Here is a 25670-nt window from a genome sequence, read left to right as displayed (position 1 = left end):
AATGATAACCCTGTTATATAATTCTATAGGATGGTTAAAAAGGAACTCACAGAAAGCAGCAGTGCCCTTTCAGATTTCAATGGGGAGGGGGCAGCTTTCAGCAGGAATCCAGAGGCCGTTTAGGTGTCTGGAAGTTCTTGGATTATTTGAAGAATAGAAGTATAAAAATGAGTCTATTTCAGGATTGTTTGTTGTGATTATTTCCTATACGTTTAATAATTCATGAAGATTAACTGCAACAAAATGACCAATGCAGGACAAACAGGAAACTAAGCAAGTTAAGCAATCTGCACCCAGTGCCAAATAAAGTGCCTAATTTCAATCTTAGAAAACAACCAGGGTCCGAGCATACAGAATTTCTTCCGTGGGAATGAGGAGTACTTGTGGCCAGTGGCGTAGCCAGGTTCTAACATCAGGGGGAATGAACACATAAATAAGGTGCCACCCGACATATCAAATTACTAATTACATACTTTTAAATTTGTTATACATATTTATCTGTACTTCAAATAAAAACACAAGAATGATCCAGCCATGGAAGGGTTTGCACAGCCTGAATTTCACAGGAGAACTTTAGATTATACTTGGATATACTTTAGAGATTCTAGAAAGTAAATGACAGAATACAGCAGTTCATAATTGTCCCAGGTTTAAAAAAAATACTGACCATTTTTTCCAGTTACTAATTTCATTTTAAAATCAATCAGTGAAATGCACTTTATTTATAATAGATCGTAATATTAAAGCCACCAAAAACACATGACAAATACAAGTTTTATGAAAATTGGTGAGCAAAGTTCTCATAGCTCTTGGGGGTTGGACGAAGCAATAATTTCCCTTAAAGTAGCTTTATTCATGGGGGGTTTTAAACAAAAGACATCTCTACGACACAGGTTGGCAGTCTAACATTTTTGAAACACTGAGTACTGACTCCGTCTAGATGCCTTAGATGGAAGCCTCATCCACCAAGCATGGGGCGGGGGGATCAGTTGTTCCTCTTTTAAGAAACAGCAAGAAAAGGACAGAGAGAGACCCCAATGGGACTGGTTTGTGCCAACCCAGAGAGAGTGGGGCTGTTTTACTAGCTTTAGCAGAGGCTCCTTACAAGAAGGCCTCTGTAGGGGGGAAGTTCAGGAGGATTGGATTGTTTACTAGATCTGTAAACAACTCGCTATTTAGTAACTAAAGTGACACCACACCCTCCTGTCAGAGATATTAGGACCAACAGGCAGAGCCAGAGAACTTGAGACCTGCCTGTTTTCAGCCAAACGCATCGTGCAGCGCTTTAATGAGGACTGCTCAAAAATGGGTGCCAGGCTACTACGAGTCCATGTTATAAACCCCAAAGCAAAGGGAATCGCTTCATATCTGTAGCTTTCAAACCACAGGGCCGTAGAAAATTCCTCACCACCCCGGATTCCGGAATTCACTCCTCGCCTCCTTTCCCAGCACCCCAGCCCGACCTGGGAGGCTGGGAATGACCTTGGTGTGGAAACCTTGTGCTGTGTTTGTTGCACACCAACTAGCAGGAAACACATTTGGGCCGCAGCCTGCTCTACCTGATGAGCCCCAAGTCCAGGTGTGTAAATCAGAAGAGAAATCAGCCCTTGATTATTTATGCTCAGACGCGTGGAGGGAAAAACAACAACAAAAGTCACTGGGTGCCCAATATTTATCTGCTGTTCCTGAGCTCTGCTGCCCAATGAACTCAAATCAAGGCCACCTCTCTCAATCTCAAACCTTTGTGATAACACAGGCCATGGTGAGCCAGGGAGGTGGGCTGCCTCTTGCAGCATGGCAGAGGAGCATACAAGAAAGGTTTCATTTTTGTTACCAAATATTCTTTGATTTCCTAGGAACTACACCCCGAAGCAGATTTCCCCCCTTAAAACGTGCTTCAGAAACGTCAACACTAAAACTGCTTGTCCACAGGCTTAAAAGTGTAGTATCTCAGCAAAATGGGAACACATGTTTATATCTCCCAATAGATAAGCAAGTTGAAAGGCGCAGCGTCTTCCTTGTGTTTCTAGTACAGTGAGTGTACCCAGCAGAAGTAACCATTCCTATGCAAAATGCTATTCTGCGCCTGCCCTGGGGAGAGGAGGGGAATAGATGCATAGATCTGCTTTGCAGAAGACCGGAAAGAATTTGATCTATTTAGATTGGTTTAGGGCTGCGATGGTAAGAGTCAGCACTGGGACAAAAAGACATTTCTTCCTCCAGCAAGAGGAGCAGAGAGGGCAAGAGACCAACAAGGGTCCTAACAGTGGAGAGACCCTCCGCCGGGATCCCGGGGGCAGACGGAGAGCACTGTGGCTTTAAGAAACGTGAAGCTAGTATTCCGGGGCGCCTTAGCAACAGCTCACATCTATGGGGAGTTTGCAGGAGGTTCTTCCAACTAGATTAGGCTGAGTGAGCGCTAGATGGGGTGATATATTAGCGAGACTGGCTGCTCAAAAGGTGTTTGCCTTCCCCGCCACGCAGCCGCCTCGCTCTGCATGGGCTTGCCGGGGGCCAACAGGGCTGCTGCTCCTCAGTCCCCCGGTGCACTGGGGGGCTGCGCTGCCACCTCTTCTCCTCCCAGCAGAGCCCACCCCAGCCTGGGTGGCATGTGCCAAGCGGGGCTTGGCTTAACGAGCCAGGCAGCTGTGGGCGGGCGGGAGCCTCCTCAGCCCCAGGGAGCCAGGCAACCAGCCGATGCAGCCTGCAGCCCCAGAGTGAGCAAGCAGGGCTGGGGATGCGGGAGGGTGGTGTGGAGCCCAGAGCCAGCCTGTGGCAGCACGCAAAACCTGTCTCTGGACTCCGAGTCCAGAGCCCAGTGGTACCTGCCCTGAAAGGCGCCACTTTTGGAAAATGTGCTCAGGAGGAGCGGCTGCTCTCCCTGCTCCCCCTCCTAGCTACGCTACTGCTTGTGGCACCTGAGAGACTAACACATTTATCTGGCCATAAGTTTTCATGGGCTAGAACCCACTTCATCAGATGTATAGAGTGGAACATACAGTCGGAAGAAATAAATGTGTTAGTCTCTCAGGTGCCACAAGTACTCCTTGTTCTTTTTGCGGATATAGACTAACATGGCTACCACTCTGAAACCTGTTTCCAAAGGAATGACACTCAAAGCAGACACCCCAAACCAGTAACTAATGAAGTCAACTAATAGCATCTAAAAAAACCCTCCAAAAAACAATCACTCTCCCCCAAGCAGAGTTTTCACACTGAAAAGGGTGAAGTGTCAGATTGTCCATGTAATTTACTAGGGACTGCGCTAATGCTCTTGATTTTATGTGAGAGACAGAGGTGAAAGGAAGCTGGTGCGCCCCAGTACAGTGTACTGGCAAGAGCCAGTGCATGGCACCAGGGTGGCCTGGCTTCCTTAGGAGGCAATTTAAAGGGCCTGGGGCTCCCAGAATTGGCTGGAGCACCAAGCCTTTTAAATTGCCACCAGAGCCTTGCTGCCGGAGCCCTGGGGTAGCAGCAGTGGGGCTCTGGAGGTTATTTAAACAGCTTGCTCAGGAAGGATAGACAGGAGAAAAAGGGAGGAGGTGTTGCCTTATATACTAAAAATGGACACACTTGGACTGAGGTGGAGATGGACATAGGAGACAGAAGTGTTGAGAGTCTCTGGGTTATGCTAAAAGGGATGAAAAAAAAGGATGATGTCATGCTAGGAGTCTACTACATTGCAGACAACTCTTTATTCCAGAAGGTTGAAAAAGGTACCGGGGGGAAGCTGTTCTAGACTTGATTTTAACTCCTGCTTGCTCATCTCCACTCCCCCTCTGTCGCTAGCCCTAGCCCTGGAGACACAGCTTGGTGCTGCAGGTGCAGATACACATAAGATGGCCAGTGGATGGCAGGTCGGCTGCACATTGATTCTGGTGGATGCAGATCCACATTTTTCTATCCGCGCAAGGCTCTATGCATCAGGCAAGGTATTTCCATGAGAGACAGGGAAATGTTATTACCATTCTAGAAGGCACTAGTGAGACCTCATCTGGAATACTGTGTGCAGTTCTCGTCTCCCACATTTAAGATGAAATAAAACTGGAATAGGTGCAGAGAAGGGCTAGTAGGCTGGTCAGAAGAATGGAAGACCTACCTAAGCCAAACTCTTTGAGTCTCCTCTCCTGTTTAGCCCAGCCAAATGAAGGGTCGGGGAGATAGGATGGCTTTCTATAAATACATGGTTAGAGGGATACATGCCAGGGAGGGAGAGGAGTTATTTAAGCTAGAGGCCAATGCTGGCACAAGAACAAAAGCATAGAAACTGGTCATCAACACGTTTAGGCTGAAATTAGACAAAGGTTTCTACCCATCAGAGGAGTGAACTTCTGGAGGAGCCTTGAGGTAGCTCAGGCATGTGTGTGGCGCCACCTGCTGTCATGTTGGGTGATGACAGGGCCTGGAGAGTCTGGCTGAATCACCAGCAGAGCAGTGTGAGCGAGACCAGCCCAGCTTAATGGTTACCGGGGCAAAGCGATTCCCATGGCTTCCAGTCTGCACCCTGGGCACGACAATCTGACACACCTTGCAACACCAGTTACAAAACTGCCCTGTGAATACCTATTCCCAATGTCAGGTGACACTGTAAATAATACATTTCCTATAAGTGAAACAAACTTGTTTATCTTAGTGGTTGGCTGAACAAGAAGTAGGACTGAGTGGACTTGTAGGGTCTAAGGTTTTACATTATTTTGGTTTTGAGTGTTTAACCATGGGATTAAAACTGCCATTAACTCAAAACAAATTAACTAGATTGAAAAAAAGTCATGATTAATCACTTGACTTAAATGCAATTATTTGACAGCCCTACTTCCTCTTCGTTCTGACGAGCTGCAGTATCTCCCTCTCTGCATTCCCTTCTCCCTGAGTATGTGAGTGGGAATCTCCAGGTGTCCTTCCAGCTTGTTCTCCCCTTTTCTGTTCCTGATGTTTTTCTTTCTCTGTCCCAGCAGGTGCGGGGCTAGGGAGTGAGACCATGGAGCAGAATCCTCAGGAGGAAGATGAGGAGGAAGTGGAAGCACATGGCACATTATTGCAAAGATGCAAAGGGAGTGTGTTCAGGAATTGTGATCAGGGAAAAGCCCATGAGAGTCAGCACATTCCAGAGAGGTGGCAGGGAAACCAGCCAACACCGAAAGTTGGTCAATCTGTTTATTATCAGGGAACTCACAAACCTCTCAAGGAAACCACAGCCCAGCAGAGAATCCCCATGGGAGAGAGAAATAGCACGTGTGTTGTGTGGGAAAAGTATCAGTAGGAACTCACACCTTTTTGGACATGAGAGCATCCACATCAGGGGAGAAACCCTCTGGATGTTGAGAGTGTGGGCAATTCTTCTGTCAGAGCTCAGCCCTTATTTGTCATCCGAGAAGCTGCAAGGGGCGTTAAAGACCATAAAAACCTTGTCTAGGGCTAAAAAAAAATTTGCTTTCCTTTTCTAATTCCCATATACTGTACTTTAAGTCAGCATTTGTGTCACCATGGTGTCTCAGCTCCTCCACCTGAGTTGTCTACTTTTTCCTTTTGCAGATCACCTTTATTTGGGAGGAGTACCACACTCTTTTTCATCAACTCCTTTGTGCTATGTCATGGCGGTGTGTGTCCCTCCTATAGGAATGTCCATGAGCCGCAGGTGGGGGAACTAGGAGTGACTTCAACTGGGTACATGGAGGTTAAATTTACCTGGACCTTGACTCCACTTGGATTTTCCAGGGAGCTAGCTAGCTTGAGTTCACTATTCTGATATTAAAAACTAGGGCTGTGAAGCAATGAAAAAAAATTAAACACACTTAATTGTGAAATTTAAAAAAGATGATTAATCACATTTTTTAATCACACTATTAAACAATAAAAGAATACCATTGATTTAAATATTGCAGCTGTTCAGTCTCATTCCAGACAAGCCCTGCAACTCCAGGTCAGCTGGCCTGGGCCAGCCACACATTTTAATTGCATTGTATACATATCCTTAGGGTCAAAATTGCAGCTTTCCCAGCAGGAAATCATGCCCCAATCTCTCCTGTGACAAGTGGGCCTCTCATGATACTCATGTGGTAGGAACTTGCTGCTTCCCCCACACAGTGACTTAGGAAAACAGCCCGGGCAGCTCAGCGCTGAGCTGGCTCCCAGCCCATTGGCAATGGGAACGGCAGGGGCAGAAGCCAGAGCTGCCTGGTTGCGCCTCCACAGCAGGGAGTGGGAGGGAGCCGCAGGCAGAGAGAGACTCAGGAGTCTGTCCCTGTCAGATGGAGACACAGTCACAGCCGGTAAGCCAGGGGTAGGGGAAAGGAGCAGGGATGGGCACCCCGGGGCTGGCATAAAATACACAGGACAGAGGGGGCTTCCTGAGGGGGCTACAGAAACACTCACCCCCCTGCAGAGCAGAACCGGGCTGCGGCTGGCTCTGTCCATCCCTCCCCCCAACCCCACAGAGACCCACACAACCCTCTGCCCCACCAAGAGACCCCCAATGGCCCCTGTCACCCCCTCCGGAGAGCTCCCTCCTTGTGCCAAACAACTCCCCTCCCACACTGCCTCCCCTGCTCCAGAGCTCCCTACAATCTCCCCCTTTGCCTCCCCCCCCCAGCCCATTGGCCGGGAAGGTCCCAGTCTATTGGCCAGCGTGGCCAATGGGAGCTGCAACTGAGGCAGGGTCCCTGCTTGCAGATGCAGACCTGCCTGGCCGTGCTACCACAAAATGGGGACGGGGAGCCACAGGGGAGCAAGCCCTGACCATCATCATCGCAGGCCCAGCAATTCTCTGGGTAATTAATTTCACTGAGGTGAGTAATTCAGCCTACTCTTCCTTTCCAGACAGTTTGTGGCTTTTCCTGTAAGAAAACGTCCATGTTCTTTGCCAAGAAGTCCATGTATAGTTTTTTCACCTGAGATGTATATGTTCTGGTTGTTCATAAGCTCATTTATGTTGTTAACTCTGTTTCATAGGCAATTTTAAAAGTCACTTGAATTGTACCTGTTTTTTCCCATTGGTCCAAAAACACATGGAAGATGTGCAGATTTTCAGTTCTGTGGGCCAAACCACCCTGTGTAGAAATGTAAATGTCAGAGCCAGAAAAGCTCTGCAAGGGTAAGGGTCCCTCCGGAAATTGTCCTCAAGTCATTCATTCTTCTGGGCATTCCATTCCACTGCTCCCTGCTACAGCAATAGTGATCAGTGTTTCCAACCACAGGGGAGAGGCAGAAGACTGGGTCAACCCTGCAGTGACTCTGCCTCTACCCTTGTTCTCTGTCTGCTCCCTCTACCAGCCCCTTTGTTCTCCCTAGGATTCCTCCTCCCATTACTCCCTTTGTGTCTTCTTTCTCTGGAGCTTCTCATGAAGTAAAGTCTGTCATGACAGGTTCTTATCTCTGTAATGTATTTAATTTTGATGTATTTATTAAGTGTTAATTAATGCACTATGGGAGTCCCCTTCAGCCCTCTGTATAAGTTGATCCTCTTCTTTTAATATGTTTTGCCCACAGGGTTTTCTGCAGCCCTAGGGCAGCCAGCAATAACCCCTGGGCCTTGGCAATGGGGTGAGGGAAGGGGACCCTGGGTTCCCTAGTTATGTGATTTGCAAGAAGTGTTATCATTACTCAAGGTACCAAATGTGTTTAAATGATGTTTAAATGATGTAAGTGCCTTGTAAAATCCCAAAGCAAGCTCATTTTCATTTCTCATATAATCTCATATACAGTATACACACAAAGCAGCAAAGAATCTTGTAGTGACATGAGTTGAATTTATTGTTATTATTATTAGCTAGGTTACTGGTTTTGTTTTGGTTTTTTTTCAGTGTGGCAAAATGTGTGCTATTTTGTGGGTTGAATGATTGAATGACATAATACCCACCTGCCCCCATTGTCCATCACTAAGTCTGGTAATTTTGTCAAGTGTTCATCACATGACATGGTGGTGCCTACCCCTGCCTTGTGCTTCAGGGGGTCACGGGGTCCAGGGTGGCCTGGGGAGTTAGCAGGGGGCCTGGCGCTGGCAGCAGCAAGCAACCTAGCCCAGCCCACTCTGCTCCACCTCACCAGCTCCCGGCATTCCTCAGGGGCAGGGGCTTCGGGGAAGAAGTGGAGTGGGGGCAGGTGGGAAGAGGCAGGGTGGAGCAGGGTTGCTCGCTGCTGTCAGCACCAGGCACCCCGCTAATCCCTCAGGCCACCCTGGACCCCATGTCCCCCTGAAGCACAAGGCTCCCCAAAGTACAGGGCCTGGGGCAGTTGCCCTGGTCTATCCTATGGATGGGATGGATCCACTTGGGCATCACCAAAAATTATACAAACCTGCCACCCATGGCTGTGGGGAAGGTGAGTTCACTGCATCCTTTCCTGTTTGTGCCTCTTCCTCCCACATACAAAGTCTCTCAAGTTTTTCCTCTTTTCTGTCATTATCATACTTGCCTGTAAAATCCAGGGAGATTCCCCCCGACTGATCAGCTCTCTAATCTCTGATTTTGCCCTGGTCTCTCCATACTTCTCAAGTGTCAATTTACAATCTCTCCAATGTGGCAGATTTCCCCAGCCTTTTTATCTGCAGCGTTTTGTCCTTATTTAGGTGGGAAATTGTTGTCCTGAGTTATTCCTTGAAACATGACTACCCCTGGAGTAGGTATGGGATGGATATTGAGTGTATTGCAAAGGAAAAGTCTAAGGACTAGATATCCAAGAGTTTAAGTATTTGTGCTAATCAGTTATTTCCCTGATGGTCAGGATGCTACCTTCCCTACCTTCTGTTTCCAGAACCCCCAGTGGAAAGTTGAGGCCTGTTAAGGAAGGCCAGGGCAGATTTCTGTTCTTCACTTAGCTGAATACTGTCAGATGCATCACACATCAGTAACTCTCGAATCAGTTGGATCTGCCACTCCTGTAAAACGGAAAACATCAGTAGTAGCTAGGAAAGAAAGCTTCACTTCAGATTGATGGGAGACAGGCAGACCATAAGACATTTAATACAGCTAATGCAGGTAGGCTGTGAGGAAGTTTGCTACTCCAACAGCATATTAAAAGCCCATAAAGTAGAAACTGGTGTCCCAGCTTCCAACAGGTAACAAACTCAATTTAAAGTAGCAGCAGTGAGATTCTTCTGAATTAAACCACTATTCAAATAAAGGCTATACTTCCTTGCAGTAGAAAACAATGTATTGATGTTTTATTAGGTGCCAGTCATTGTCTTCCATAAATCCTTTTTAGACTGCTGAGAAATGCACAAAAGGATGGCACAGTGTCGAACAATTCCAGTCTGCTGAGGAAACCCATACGGAATCTTCCAAACAATACGTTAGGATGAATTAAACTCCAGTCTAGTCTTGCCAATATGCTTCAATTCCTACTTGCATGGTTTTAAATGTCTGTAGTTACTAAACCCTAAAGAGCTGGAGAGTCATTGCTGCAAATGGCCTCACAGAAAGTCACAAGATTTCCAATGGAATTTCCTGGAATTTGTGGATGACTCACAAGGCTGGAGTGATGCAAGAAGTCATGTGGTTCTCTGCAAATCCATGAACTTAAGCAGTCATAGAACCACACTGAACATTCCTAATATTGTAATTAGATGAAGGTGCCTCATGTGCCATTTCCTATTGCCCAGTGTCATTAAAATCAGTGGAGTCTTCCATGTTGTTATATTTGAAGGTGATGGTACTGTGGGAGACATGTATAGCTATTAACTATACTACAGGAATTAAAATTTTTGTGCCAACACATTTAGGTATATAGAAGTCCTTTTTGTAACTTTCCAAATCCTTATCTGAGTGGATTTATCTATAGCATGGAAACACTCATTTAGGTGAATCTGTAAGGAATTAGAGCAAAGCCTGTTTCATACAGGAGTCATGATACCCACCAGCTTCTCACAGTTTGCTTCAGCTGGCTGTCTTCGCTTGATCTTCACATCCACCTGACTGCGAGCATGTTTCTGCTTCACATCCAGTGCATTACGTTCAGTTTCTGCTTCCATCAGAAGATCCTTGTATCTGGCCAGCTCATGATCTGCCTTCTGCCACTTCTTTCAGAACTCTTCGAAGTTCTTCGCCAACTGGATAAACTCTAGGAAGAGGATGCTTAGTCTTAACAACAGTGAAGAATGGAAGCAGAAGAAATACAGCATCTGTCCCTTTATGCAGGAAGAAACCTTCCATTAATGATTGCCTTCAAGTAAAGATAACAGATCAGCTGACCTGTTGGCAAATCAGCTGAAGAGAAAAAGTCTGCAGAAAAGCCTAGAGGCTAGCTCAGTGGTCTCCAACCTTTTTACGTCCAAGATCACTTTTTGAATCTAAGAGCAACCCAGGACCTACTCTGCCCCTTCCCTGAGGCCCCGCCCCTTCCCCAAGACCCTGACCCGCTCACTCCATCCCCCACTCTCTCTCCCCCACCCTCACTCACTTTCACTAGGCTGGGGCAGGGCATTGGGGTGCCGGAGAGGGTGAAGGGTCCAAGTTTTTTAAAACAGTATTAAGCACAACTATAGTTAAAATGGTTTTTATCTTGGCCTGGTGGCAAACTGCAGCTTAAAGTTACTGGTTCCATGCTAAGCAGATCACACTGCAATGAAGATAGGCACCATTATTTTACTAAGACAGCATGGGCAAAGAGTGGCAATATATAATATATATTTTCAGAGTTAGAAACAGTGTACATACCATCTCTTGCAGTCCAGCAGCAGCAGCTGCCATTCAAGAAAGTTTCTGTTGAAAACGACAGTCTCCAGTATACCTGAGGTTTTTATACTATCTTAGCCCATTGTTTCAACATAGCAGCTAGCAGCTCTGAAGTAATAGATCCTTAAGGACTCTAGGCATGACCCCCATATTATACCCTTTTGTGATCTGGGGTGGAGGAAACAAGTTGTCTGCACAACAGGGCTTTTTTTTTCTTTCTGTAAGTTAATATATATTTTTCTGTAGGGCCTTCTTACAGTATTAAACAGTACCCATTTCCAAGTGGGCGGGCCCCTTTGCAGATATTAATTAATGTCTTGGGGCTTGTTTTTTTTTAAACATGTTTCTTTCATGTGTAACCCTTCTGCCCCTCTGAGTTGGCAGCAACAAGGACCGGGTTCAGTATCCAGGGGTTCCGTTTCAATAACACAATGCATAATTGGCTCGAGCCTTCACCCAGTGACCTGGGACACTTACAGACCTCCACCCCCCTGGCACCTAGAGGAGGCAATACTTCCCCTCGCTCAAGCATGGAGTCTGAGTGTAGCAAAATCCTTTTAATAAAGGAGGGAAACAATGCAGCATCACATTGGAGAAACACTAGAAGCAGGATTATAACACAAACCATAAGCAAAAACCCACCTCCAAGTATGTTTGGCAATGTCCTTTCCCCCTTAGGGTCTTAAGTCCAATCACCCCAAAGTCCAACAACCCAAAAGTCTCTGGTCAGTGCCACCCCAGAGTTCTAAAGTTTATCTGCAGAGTTTTACCCCCCTAGCCTGGGTGGAAATGGGGGGGGGGACCCACACAGGGTATTAAAGGGCATCTTACATGGGCCAGGGCCAACTGCTCCATTTCTCCGTTGAGTTCTGCTGCAGCCTTCACCACAACCAGCTCCACTACACCAGCTGTGCCACTCCTCCAGCCGACCCGTGAGCCACGCCAGCTGTCCCCGCAAAGTGCTCCACTCCGCTCACTGTTCCATGGGCTGCTGCAACATGCTGCAAACTGCTCCGCTCTGCCAGCTGCTTAGCGATAGGTCTTCAGGCTCTCCCACTAGTTGACAAAGCACTCAGTGATCTCAGCTCAGCTCTTTTAGTGATTTCAGCTCTTAGTGATTTTAGCTTGTAGTAGGGGAGCCCCGGTGCTGGTGCACCATTGGCCCAATGTGAATTCAGCTCAGCCGCCTCTTGATGGACTCCTAATGGATTCAAAATTAGCTCTACTCTCTAACAGTAGAGAGAGAAGGATGTGCAATTGGTGTTCCAGGCCCTCAAAAGAGGCCCATACTATCAGGTACACACACCAGTCCCCAACCTCTCTCACTTCACTGGGTTTTGGAACCCATGCCCCTTGTCTAGCAAGTACTACTTAATTGAGGTTGAGTCGTCTCTGTCATAAAGCAGTTTCATAGTTCCTCATTCACATAATCAGGGTGACAACACTTTATTCCTCCTGCCCCAATAACAAAGAAATTGGGGATCCCAGAGCTGTTAAAATAACCATCCCAGGCTTCCGTGGGCTATGCTAGGTGGGTGGGTGTGCCAATGCAAATACCTGAAATTCTTTTGCACACTCCCTGAAATTCTTTCCACACTCCCCATAATTCACCACCAGATGTCAGGGTAGAGCTCATCCTGACTCTGCTTACACATGCTTAAAGTTTGGGGTGGAAGTGTTTTCTAGAAAGAATGACCCATAGCATTCAACCAACTCCAGGGCCATATTTAACCTGTCCAATACAGTTCTGCCATCTCCAGGGGAAATATTTTAACTGTCCAATAGCATCTGTGAATTCCTGAGGTTTTATTTCTTTTCATATTAATCAGAACTCACCATCCCCCCACCACACCTTACTATGGGTGCACCCCCATCAAATTTAACCCTATGGCAACAATGGTAAGTTATCGCAGTCACCCTGGCTATCCAGTGAGTGGGGTGTGTGGTTAAACCCATTCAGTTCAACAGGATAAGTCAACTCTATTGTACTCAAACACATGTCTGAACAAGCCCTGTTTGTTTTATAGTAAGCTCATTTTTTAGGATTTTTTTCCCTCCCACAACATACATTTCAGCTTTTTACTATGAATGGGTCTCTTTTACACACACACCCCTGTCATAAACAGATAGCTAAGGGTTAATGTTCTTTTATCTGTAAAGGGTTAACACAGGGAACCAAACACCTGACCAGAGGACCAATCAGGAAACAAGACTTTTTCAAATTTGGGTGGAGGGAAGTTTTGGGTGTGAGTTCTTTGTTCTTTGTCTTGGGTCTGTGCCCTCTTGGCTATGAGAGTGATTTTTCTATCTCCAGGCTTTCTAATCTTCTGTTTCCAAGTTGTAAGTATAAGGATAGTAAGACAATAGGTTTATATTGTTTTTTTGTATTTACATGTGTGTAGTTGCTGGAATGTGTTAAATTGTATTCTTTTTGGATAAGGCTGTTCTTTTTTCTTTTAAGCAATTGACTCTGTATATTGTCACCTTATTACAGAGAATATTTTTAATGTCTTTTTCTTTCTTTTTTATATAAAGCTTTCTTTTTAAGACCTGTTGGAGTTTTTCTTTAGTGGGGACTCCAGGGAATTGAGTCTGCAGCTCACCATGGAATTGGTGGGAGGAAGAAGTCAGGGGGAAAATCTCTTTGTGTTAAATTTACTAAGCCTGACTTTGCATACTGTCTGGGTGAGGGGGGAGAGAGGTTAGCTCTCTCGGTGCTTGTGTTTCAAAGACTTGAAACAGGGAGGGTGGAATCCCTCTGTTTAGATTCACGGAGCTTGCTTCTGTATATCTCTCCAGGAACCCAGGGAGGGAACACCTGGAGGGGCGGAGGGGGAAGGGAAATGGTTTATTCCCCTTTGTTGTGAGACTCAAGGAATCTGAATCTTGGGGTCCCTCAGGGAAGATTTTGGGGAGACCACAGTGAACTAGGCACTGTATAATTCCTGGCTGGTGGCAGCAATTACCAGGTCCAAGCTGGTAACTAAGCTTGGAGGTTTTCATGCTAACACCCATATTTTGGACGTTAAGGTCCAGATCTGGGAAGAAATGTTATGACATGGTGTGCAGCGTTGTGGGAAAGATACAATCCAGAAGCCAGTAGGAATATTATATTTTTCTTTTCTCTGCTAGGGGCTTTTAAGCAGAGAGGGTTTGGTTTCAAAAGGAACCAGAGAGAAATTTTTTTTTCTGTTCTCTCCTGGCAGTAGCTTGCATATTAAGGAAGGAACTATCAAGCTGTGACAAAGGGTCTTTTGTCAGACAATAGCACTCCGATTGAGAGTCAAGTACCCAGCACAATACACATGCAAATAAAGTGGTTTTTCTGGTTTACTTTACATTTAAAAGATTAGCTAGAGAAAAAAAAAGGCACTGTTGCTAGGCAGACCCCAGGAGGCAACAGAGAACCTGCAGTTCAGATAATAAACACCAGAGGGCACCCCAACACAAGAAAACAGGAACCATGACTTCTAAGGCACAAATGGAGGTGGAAGAACAAATCAAAGAAGCAGACCACAGGCGACAACTGGAAAAAAAAGAGAAAAAGAGGTGGAGACAACCCCGACAAGAGCTAGGTTCTCACAAACTATTTATTTTTTATTTAAAAGACATTCAGCTCCTTGAAAACAAACAAGATGATTCATTAAAACTTCTAGCTCACTTAAGGGCCAAAGGCCTTCTAACAGAAACACAGATAGTCACAAAGCCCTTTTTGATAGGATTTTCTATTTTTTTTTAATTTACAGCTACCACGCTTTATATCGCATGTTTGTCCCCTCACCATTTTCTAACTTAATCCTTTTAGATTTCTTACAAATAGTCTTTTTCTTAGGCAGGGTTCTATAACTTTTTGTGTGGACAAGATGGTCAATATAATGCTGTAAGCAGGTATCTTCTGGTTTGGTTATTTTCTTTAAAACATGGTCAGGGTCTCCACTGAATTGTACAGCATTTATCAAGGTGACCCCTTGCGCTACGTGTTCTTGGGTTAGGCACAGGCATTGCATAGCATAACCTATGGCAATAATGGTGTTCAATAAGCTTTCCAAACATAGCTCAGCACACAGGCCCCGGACCTTGCAGTTTATATCCACTGAAGTCCAAGTCACACAGTCATGGGGCCATCGGGCTGGTGCATCTATGACACAGCCCTCACAACCTTCAAGAAGCTTTTCCCTAAGGCAGTGTTTAAGGACAGAATAAACAGCAACACATACGATAGTCTGTATGACTTTTTTACGCTCACGACGTGGCACTGGCTCAGTTAGTTCTATGCCAAGCCTCTTCCTAAACTCCTCATAGCCATCATCCTCAGAGTCCTCTTCAACAATCTGTATTGGCATTTAGGAAAAACAAGGTGGGCTCAGTTCATCTTCCCCGCTTGGTGCAATGCTGTCTAGGGCCTCCAGGTCCTCTAGAAAGGCATCGTCGAGCTGTTGAGACATTTTCAAAAAGAAACAGTGTAAGCAACCTACGGCTTCTTTTTAATTTACACAAACTCTGGTTCCTAGCCCCATTACCCTCCCCTCCTTGACCATCACTTCTTAATCATTCCTCTACCTGAGCACCATCTTTTCCATTCATCTTGTCCACCGGTGACTTCCCTGAGCCAAAATCGCATTCCACCTCTAAGGGGGTGAACAAACAGAGGCCACCGTGCTCATTGGGGTGTCTCACAAGCAGTTGGGTTTTGCGTTCGGGTTCCAGCATATCCATCAATGGCTGGGCCAAAGGGCTCCCCTTGGTCGCTCCCTCCTCTTCCTCAAAACTGTCGCTGTTGTAGTGTTTTCTCCGCGGATGGTCAAAGACCCTCAGGGCTAAAACAAAGTCCAAAGTTCTCATGGGGGTGGTGAAGGAATCCATGTTTCCTCTCAGCAGCCTTTCCATGATTTCTAAAACACATGTCCTTGGTAAGAGTGGCCTCCTCTGTCCAGCACTGGGACTTATGGGGTAATGGTGCTGCACTCTGATTGGCAGAGGGCCTTGGGAGGAGTTCTTAGCGGGGTCATATGGCCCACTTCCAGATGGGTCATGCCACCCCGGAACTCGCCATGATTGGTCAAAATTTCCTATCAGGGCAAAACCCACCCTATTTGGTAGAGGGCAGTGGAAGGAGTTCTTAGAGGGTCACACGACACACTTTGCTTCTGGTCACGTGGCCACCTTGACCCCAAAAGTAATACCATCATGAGGCAGGACTTCTGGTGACAGTGCGAGGGACTCGGGATGAAGGGGCAGGGCTGAAGGGGTCAACGGGGGGGTGTTAGGTTTTGATTGATGGCACGGTCTTATACTACTTATGCATGTTCCACCCTGTAAAGTTACAGCAAGAGATTTCAGAAGTTTTCCTGCAGCCAGCCTGCTGTTTATGGAAGTGGTTAGTCCCAGTCCTTGGGCCCATGTCAAAGAAAGCTAACTGTTGGGTCCCCCTAAGGTTTTCAACCCCGCCTTTGGACACTAATTAGCTTCGCACACACACACGCATGCACGCACACTCCTACACCTTAGAAACTTCAACTATGAAATTCTGTGTGCAAGAAAATCAGGATGCTATAACATGATGCACTCATCCCATAAGTTCAGACGGTCACTTCAAGCGTCCAGTCAGAGCAAATAAAAGAAGTTTCCTCCCAAATCTATGTACCTGGAAAAGCACCACTACCTACAAAATCATTGGTGGGCTCTTTAGTACTCAGGGCTGAAGTCGAAATGAGCTAGCAGTTGTCAATTCTTGCTCTGAACAACATACACGAGTTAACTGTGACATGATTTGCGGTATTCATTTCCTTCATTCAGAAATTCTGACTAACGCATGAGCTGGTCAAACAGCTTCTGTAAGTTCAGCATTGCAGTCTTCATCTTCCTGCCAAGAAATCAAGAGAGATAAAGTGATCTATCCAGTTCTATCCACTCCTCCAGACACAGGGGTCATCATCAGCCTAAGAAAAACCTGTGCTCAAAAGTCTCTGACTTAACATTTGCAGCCAAACACAAAAGTCTCTCAAGAATGCAGTTTCATAGAGCTCTATGTTTCTCATCTTATTCTTGGAAGAAAAAGTCTTCAGGCGTCCCCGTGAACTAAAGATGGTCAGAACAGCTTGTACAGAAGCACTACATTTCCCATCCACATCCCCTCCACACACTCCATGCTTCAGGTAACTTGCAATATACTGTAGGGCCTCATACCCCAACAAGACAATCAGGGATTTCTTGTCGATTTGTTATTTTGAGCTTATACAATCTTGTTCCAATTCCAGCCTAGGAGTAAGATAACTCTTCAAAGGACACCATTATCCATACACTTTCAGAGCTAAAGACATAAAAAATAAAACAGAGATGTTCTTGGGAGAGCTTTGGATAGATCTGGATTTTGCTTTGTTTTTTAAATGACTATTCTTATGGAAAAGATCTTTTAAAATGCTGGCAATGGCAGTACCAATTACAGCACAGCAGAGATTAATACAGAAATTGCTAGTTCAGCAGTGCAGAAATTACTTCTCTAATGCAGGTTTGTGCTGGAATGCTTATGGGAACTCTGGTTAATATGTTAATATCAAGTACAGGCCGATGATTACACAGTAGTAGGTCCTGGCATCCAAGCTACACAACGCACCACCTCCACAATTAGAAGGGTAAAAGCAGTTCACATATAAGGCACTGTGAATGGGCATGCTTTAATCTCATTCAGCAAGGAAAATTCAAACTTTATAGAAATCTGCTGATGCCTCATAGAAGAAAGATTCTACTGAAAGAATGCTATTCTATCTGTTCTTTCATTCTACACTCTTCATTAGTAGGGACACCTACGAGAAAGGGGGACATCAGTTTTTAAATGTTAATATGTTCTCCTGCTTAATTCTCTTAGTTTCACCATGTCTGTTGTCAAACCAGTGGTACGGTGCAGCAAAGGCTTATTAGCAAGTAATCTTTAGTTACAGTAGTAAGGCTTTGTGAGGACTGGATCTGAATTATGAGTTCAGATACCAAACCAGCATCAGAAGCAGATGACTCCTCAGAGATCTAATTTTCATGAAAATGATCTTGATAAGGGTTAGGGGAGAATATAATATGATAGCAGAAGCGAATGAGAATATGGCCTGAAAATTAGGACAATTTTCATAAGCAAATTTTAATTATCTTTCTATGAAAAAATTAATAGAAAAATGTTTCCATTCCAGCTTTCTACCCAGGAAAGTGGAAGTTCTTAAGCTGCAGCCATCACCTTTAGACTATTAAATGCACTTTTGCAAGATGAGGGTTTTAGTGAACAGTAGATGATTTAACACATTGGAGGAAGAAATGTTTTTTAATGTAACAAAAGGTTGCTGATTCAAAAATTTGGGGGCAAGCATGCTCAGCAAAAAAATCCATTAAGCTATTAATTACACTGTTAAAGATAGATGAGGTGTATATGAATGATCAGTTAGCTAATACTGGAGTATGGTTCTCACCACTTTTAGAGTTAAATGCAAAACTAAGTTTAGCTTTACTTCAATAATTTTTTGTACTCAAAATAAGAACCCACCCTTAATCAAAAGAAGCACCTTGCTCTGATCTTTAATGGGTAAGGAGGAGATAGAATTTCAATTTAAAATAAATTGTAGGTGTTCAGCTCTGCAGGTGATGATTGTGGCCTAAGAAGGTGTTCAGCTCTGCAGGTGATGATTGTGGCCTAAGAAACCCTGTAGGTAGCTAATTGTTTACAGCAGTTTACATGCTCTGTTGCTGAAACAGGAAGAAACTGTGCTGTAAGGATTAGAAGGTTTAGCACAAATGCAGTGGACCTTGTAAGTGTTGAGAAGTTTACAGAATGTGTGTGTAACACTGGGACCCTATTAGAGGCACTTGGAGGAGGAAGGGGCGAAATTCCTTTGTTCAAGTTTGTTAGCTGAAAAAACCAACTAGTATCAATGTGCAAAGCATGGGTGTGAGCTGTACATGGAAATAGTCCACCTTGGAAATTCTGTCTGATTAGATGATTATTTCCAAATGAAGAAGCTGACAAGATCCACTGAGGAAGCTGGTGGAAACTCTTATCTGATCTCTATGCGTGGACTTTTATGTTCTCAAGGAGTCCCACTCTTGTCAATGAGACTGTGCAAGAGAGAAGGTCCTTCTCCTTTGCAAATCTCTTTGCAGCATCCAGGACCATACAGAGCAAAGCCCCTGTTCTCCAAATACTTAAACATGTGCTTACTTCTTGGCACAAAAGGAAAGCGTGCATAAATATTTGCAGGACAGAGCTAAAAGAGGAGGCTGAACGACATACAATCTGTTTACCCTGTTTTTCTCTTTCCTATTTTGCTCATTTCTTTTATTAGCATTTGCCTTTTAGCTGTTTGTTTCATACCCTGTTTATGTCAGATTTTGACAGTTTCAGCACTTTCCTAACATTTTCATTTATAGATTTGTACCCTTTCTGGCTTTGTAGCTCATTTCTAACTCTAACCCTACCTCCTTTTCATGTTTTAAAACCTCTGCGGTATTTTCTCTTTCCCTTACTATATGTAAAGCACCATGTATCTTTTCATGTCTGGTGCACTCAAGCACACCATATCTACGGAGGACAAGCAATCTAGCTGAGCTAAGAGTGAAGCAGCAAGTTTAACTCTTAGAATTTCCTGCCTTTGGAGAGTTTGGCTAAAACACCAAACCTTTTATTTCTTTATTTCTTTCTGTCTTTTGCAATCTACATATTACATTAAGGTTAGTTTGGTGTATTTACTTCTCTGCTTAACGAGTTCTTAACTACTAATCCTAGAATCCTTGCACCCACCCCTCACGTTCACACTGGAGGAGGGGCAGGAGTAGCGGCAGCCACTGGAAGAGGCACGTGGCCACCACGTTGTCGAAGAGCCCACTGGGGTAGGGGGGACATGCAGACTCTGTTTCAGCCAGCCTCGTTCTGGGGACTCGCTACACTGCGGCCAGGGCGCTCCCGGGCGCGAAGTAGAGGCGGCCGGGCAGAATCTGTTGCGCAGCAGCAAACTGGACAGGATCCCGGGCGCGAATTAGACGCGGCCGGGCAGAATCTGTTGCGCAGCAGCAAACTGGACCCGATCCGGGCGCGAAGTAGAGGCGGCCGGGCAGAATCTGTTGCGCAGCAGCAAACTGGACCCGATCCCAGGCGCGAAGTAGAGGCGGCCGGGCAGAATCTGTTGCGCAGCAGCAAACTGGACAGGATCCCGGGCGCGAAGTAGAGGCGGCCGGGCAGAATCTGTTGCGCAGCAGCAAATTGGACCCGATCCCGGGCGCGAAGTAGAGGCGGCCGAGCAGAATCTGTTGCGCAGCAGCAAACTGGACACGATCCTGGGCGCTCGGCGCTCCGAGGATCCGGCTGCCCGCAGACACGGACTAATCGTCGGTGCCAGCAAGTGATTCGCAGCTCGGCTTCTGCACGAGTCCCTGCTGCTGGGGCGCCTGCCCCGCGCCCGCCTTCCCTCGCAGCCAGGCCGCTTGCAAATGGCTTCGTCTTCCGAGGAGGACTTGCAGCGCTGCCCGCTGTGCCAGGAGCTGTGCGGCCCGACTCGCCGCCTGCAGATCCTGCCCTGCCAGCACGCCGTCTGCTGCCAGTGCCTGGAGGCGCAGCGCCCAGCCGGGGCCGCGTTCCCCGCGCCCGAGCTGCGTTGCCCCCTCTGCGAGCAGAAGGCGACGGTCCCGGAGCTGCCCTCCTCCCGCTTCCTCATCGGCAACCTGCAGGACGCGGTGGGGACCGCCGCCGAGGAGCAGAACGACAGCGGCCGGGGCCCCACTCCCCTCCCGCTGCAGCAGCGGGACCGCGGGTCCAGCAGCGACTCGTCCCCCGCCTCCACCTCTGCGGCCGCCCCCGCCCCGGCCCCGGCCCCGACCCCGATTCCGGCCCCGACTCCCTACGGCGGGGGCGGCGTGGCCCCGCTGCTGCTCGGGTGGCCGCAAACCCGGCAGGAGCAGCCCTCCTGCAGCTCCTGGAACGAGGGCAACGCTGCCACCTTCAGCCGCCTGAACTGGCCGGAGCTCCTGGGCGACAGCTACATGCGGGCGCCGCGGGGCGTCAGCCGCACCATGGACCAAGTCATCGAGCGCTTCGGCCGGGTGCCCGACCCCGAGCCAGCCGCCCGGGCCCCCGCCGCCGCCGCCGCCGCCGCGCCCGACGGAATCTTCGCCTTCTTACCGGACCGGGCCAGCTACTGCCAGCATCACAGTGACGCGGTGAGCCCTGCCGGCGCCTTGGGCAACTCGGGGCTGCCTCTTCCTTTCCGCTCGCCCAGGCCCCCTCCTGCCCCCCTGCTATCGGGGAGCTGCCTTCGAACCTCCCCCCCGCCGGGCTCAGGTGTGCGCCGGCCGCCCGCTCGCCCTTCTCCCCGCTGGGTGCTCTTGCGGGGCCCCTCCGCCTGCACCCGGCCAGGGCTCGCCCCAGCCGGCGGGTCCCCTCTCCGCTCCCTTAGGCTGGCGATCGCCGTTAGCCCTTGCAAATACCCCGGGGCGGGTTTCCCATCAGAATCAGGAGTGGAAGAGCAAAGTGTCTCTTGTGTAACGCTGGCTACGGCAAACTCCGAGAGCATCTTTGCGTTCAGAACCAGCAGTTCGGGATGGGCCTGAAAGCCGGGTGAGCCTTAGGTTTCTGGGGAAGAACTTGTGTCCTGGTTGACAGGGAGAATTGCTGGTTTGCTTTCGACTGTCTTGTTCTGGAGGCTTCCCGTCTCAACTGGCCCCTCCTGCCTTAAGGAAAGGGCGGGGGAGAGAGGAGATCTAACCCTTCTACTTCCATTTGGTGTCAGTTGTTTCTAGTCCCCATGAGGGTGGTTTGATTTCTGTAAGAGCGCTAGCTGTAAACTTTTACAGTCTCATTGGCGCTGAACCACTAAAAGTCCCACCAAAGTTCTCAACAGTTCACTTGGTATTGTAAAGGTTTCTATTTCAGAGGAAGAAGTGTTGACTTTAGGATCTAACATCTATTTTTGCTAACCTAAAAGTAGGTGAAAAGTTGTGATGGGGTCCATTGCTTCCTTCAGAAGATGGTGGTGCATTTTTTAAATTTTTGTGTTTGTGGTGGGGAAATTAGTACACATAAACAAAGAGTGTAATTGTGAATCTTCCTTCTGGTCAGACCGGTGAGTTGGGGAATGTGTTATCATTTAAAAAAATGCAGTGTTGTTGTAGCCCTGTGGGTCCGAGGATATTAGAGACAGAAGGTGAGAGAGAGTTTTTATTGGGCCAGCTTCTGCTGGTCTCTCTCACCCTCCTTGTCTCATTTACTTTTTTGTGGAGGAGAGGGGTGGTTGGGGAGGGGGTGGGGAACATATGCTTTCCACAGCGCACACTGCTTTTATAGGCTTAAATAGTTTGAGTAACAGATTCCCCTAAAACTTGAAAGCACATATAGTGAAATTAGAAACAGTCTTAAAGGGTCCCTGAATCTCAAGTTTATAGCTGATCAGAATTTTGGAATACATGGTAAGCTGGCTTGAAGGGATGAGGTATCATATACTTTTTTCCAATTTTTTTTTCATATCAAAATACTCCGAATGGAATGCCAGTAAATTGATAATTGATGTCCCAGTGATGAGATGATATGTGCAGTTAGTTATATGTTGTTTAGGATATCTAGCTTGGTCTTGGATCTCTTTTACAAACCTTGTTCTCAGAGGAGAACATCTTAATGTCTGCTCTGGGAGTAAGATGCTCTGTGAAATAAAACCCAGTAATAGTTATTTGACATGAGGTGCTTGTTATACCTTTTTTCTTTTTAAGAAAGCTCTGTTTTTTAAGAATCTGATTGGTTTTTTCTTGGTGTCCTAAAAACCCAAGGTGATTGGTCTGTGTTCATCTTGTTTATTCTCAAGCTTCCCCAGGAAAGGGGGTGTAGGGCTGTGGGGGGAAGATATTAGAGGGGAGATAGGGCTCCAAGTGGTCCTCCCAAAATTTTTGTTTGAATCACTAGGTGGTGGCATCATTTACCTAAATACAAGGGAGAATTTGTGCCTTGGGGAAGTTTTAACCTAAGCTGGTAGAAATCAGTCTAGGGGATCTTTCATGTGGGTCCCCACATCTGTACCCCAGAGTTGAGAGTGGGGAAGGAACCCTGACACTGGTATTTGAAGAAGATTGGAATGTAGCTCACAATTGGATACTTTCTTCTATAGTGCCAATAAGGTAAACTAATCACCTGAATAAATGATCTTCACCAACAAACTCAGCACCTTCACATATTTTACATGCATATAATATATTTTAAAAATCAATATAGTCTGAAGGTTGCTCCATTGAAAATGTTAAGGACCTACAAACCCAGCTTTACCACTTGTTTATGACTTAACAGTGGCACTAACTGCCAAATATCTCACAAGTGTAAACTTTCAGGGCCATATTCTCTCTCTTCCCCTCCCCAGGTATATAGAATCATAAAATCTAAGGCCAGACTGGACTTCAAGAGATCATCAATCTGGCCCCTGTGCAGAGACATGACCAAGTAAACCTAGACCATCCCTGACAAATGTTTGTTCAACTGGTTTTTAAAAACCTCCAATGATGGAGATTCTACAGCTTCCCTTTGTAAGCCTGTTCCAGAACCTAAGTATCCTTATAGTTAAAGTTTTTCCTAATATCTAACCTAAATCTCCCTTGCTGCATATTAAGCCCATTACTTCTCATCTTACCTTCAGTGGACATGGACAGCAATTGATCATCATCCTCTTTGTAACAGTCCTTAACATATTTAAAGACTGGTATCAGGTTCCCTCTGTCATCTTTTCTCAAGACTAAATGTGCCCAGTTTTGTAACCTATCCTCCTAGGCCAGGTTTTCTGAACTTTTCATAATTGTTATTGTTCTCCTCTGGACAATCCAATTTGCCCACATCTTTCCTAAAGTGTGGCGCCCAGAACTGGATGCGGTACTCCAGCTGAGGCCTCACCTATGCTGAGTAGAATTAACAATTCCCTCCCATGTCTTACATACAGTATTGTTGGTAGTGCACTTTAAAATTAGATTTAGCCTTTTTTGCAGCTTCATGTTGTTGTTAACTCATTCAATTTGTGATCCACTGTATCCCCCACATCCTTTTCAGCAGGACTACTGCCTAACCAATTATTTCCCATTTTGTAGTTGTACATTTAATTTTTGCCCTCTTCCTAAGTGTAGTACTTTAACAAAGTGGAGAATATTTAAAAAGAAAATCACTTATTCCTTAACTATCTTTAGAACAGAATGGCCTAGTAATAATTACAAAATCAATTAGTAAATCCAGTAAAAATACTTCATGTGAACCCTAATTATTAGTATGTTTATTTTTCATTAATTTAGGAAGAAAAGGGTATCTTTATCTCCAATTTTCCTTCTCTACACTACCCGCCCCGAACAAGATGGCTGTTTATCTCTGAGGCTATATTCACAAAATATTTGTTCTTAAATTGAGCAACCATGGATGAATGGGCAGCAGTTAATAATGCTACCATGGCTTAGAGGTCATTCCAAAATCCTATCCGTTAAATTACAATGTGGCAATCTGCCCCTGTCCTTTCATTATCTGTGTATCTTCAAGGGGGCAAAAAATGAAGTTTCAAAGAGGGGAAAAAAATCTTATGCTTCCTGCCCTTATGGTTTTTAAAAACAAGAAAATAACAATTTAAGTGGCAGGCACACCGAAATGTTACACCCAGAAACAGAACTTTTTGCAAAGCTACATATGTTTGATTTTGGGGGATGTGGTTGAGTGGGGGAGAACTTGAAATCTTTTGAAACTTGTCTAAGGCAAACATAAAACATAATTCTGTACTTAAAAATGAGATAAAATGAATACATTTTGTCATGATAGAATGCTCTTCTGTAATGGAAGATTAACTTCTTATCCTTCTACAGATTGTGTTTTTACTAATCCAAGATTAGTCATAGTTTTTTAAAATGTATATGATTTCCAATAATCATGATCCAAACCCTTCCGATTTCAGACTGGTACTCCAGAAATGGGAAGTGGGGGTGGGGTGACCAGATATCCCGATTTTACAGGGACAGTCCCAATTGTTGGGTCTTTTTCTTATATAGGCTCCTATTACCCCCCACCCACTATCCTGATTTTTCACCTTTGCTGTCTTGTCACCCTGTGTGGGGGGCAGCAGATTAGGATGGTCTTTTATATGTGGGTCTCTACAAATTTAGTACATATTTGTCTGCTTGAAAGAGAACCCTTATATGTATCTTTCTACTGGAAGAAAAAACTGGAATCTCTGCTGTGTTGGTGCAAGATCTGTGTTTGTTTGGATCTTAATCCTTCCTGATTAGAATCAATAAAAAATCTTATTCTGAGCTACAGTTATCACAGTCCATTAGATTTATTGGGCACAGGGGGTCCTGTTTGGTGGGGTGGGGAAGCAAAATAAACACCACCAAAAACAAGCGAGGGACAGGAAAGTTGGCTGCTGGCCCTGAACCTTGGGGCTAGGTTCAGAGAAGGAGACTGTGAATAATAAATGATGGCAGTCAGTTTTCTGACTCGCTAATTCACTGTGGAATTGGCTGTCAGTGGGCATGGTGCTGTGCTTCTACCCACAGAGCTCCCTTCCGTCACCCAGATAGATCTGGATTCCTTACACTTATGGTAACGAAGGGGACAGGCTGGCCCTCTGATTCTTTGCGGGTACACTGGGGTGTATGCAGACGCTAACGCTCAGATAAATAAAATAACTAGTGCAGCTAAAGTGCCTCTTAATATGTTGCATTTTATTGTATGAAGGTAAAAGAAATAAAACTGAAGTTGTCTCCAAAAGAGTAATGCACTTTTTGCCTTTTCCAACTTGTGCTTAGAGCAGGGATTCTCAAACTTCATTGCACCGTGACCCTCTTCTGACAACAAAAATTACTTCCTGACCCCAGGTGGGGGGACTGAAGCCTGAGTCCACCCAAGCCCCACTGCCCTGGGTGGGTGGGAGGACCAAAACCCCAGGGGGTGGGGGGGAAAGCTGAAGCTCAAGGCTTCAACCCCAGGCCAGGGGGCTGCAACCTGAGTCCTGCTGCCAAGGGCTGAAGCAA

The 25670-nt window shown here is 46.0% G+C and overlaps 1 protein-coding gene and 1 pseudogene across 1 annotated transcript in view; one reads left to right on the top strand and one right to left on the bottom strand.

Moving 5' to 3' along the window:
* Positions 1–8731: 8731 nt before the first annotated feature.
* On the bottom strand, positions 8732–16526 carry LOC127033674 (rac GTPase-activating protein 1-like; annotated as a pseudogene).
* A 3603-nt stretch (positions 16527–20129) lies between these two features.
* Positions 20130–25670, top strand: part of LOC127033612 (E3 ubiquitin-protein ligase TRIM71-like) — a 39461-nt gene continuing 33920 nt past the window's right edge. Inside the window, exon 1 of the mRNA XM_050921584.1 lies at positions 20130–20855. Within this exon, the coding sequence (XP_050777541.1) occupies positions 20130–20855 (726 nt within the window). The remainder of the gene's footprint in view (positions 20856–25670) is intronic.

The sequence above is a fragment of the Gopherus flavomarginatus genome, chromosome 13, assembly GCF_025201925.1.
Source record: "Gopherus flavomarginatus isolate rGopFla2 chromosome 13, rGopFla2.mat.asm, whole genome shotgun sequence".
In the NCBI taxonomy this organism is placed as follows: domain Eukaryota; kingdom Metazoa; phylum Chordata; order Testudines; family Testudinidae; genus Gopherus; species Gopherus flavomarginatus.
The sequence above is the reverse complement of the archived record's forward strand: the minus strand, read 5'-3'. Positions and strand labels throughout refer to the sequence as shown.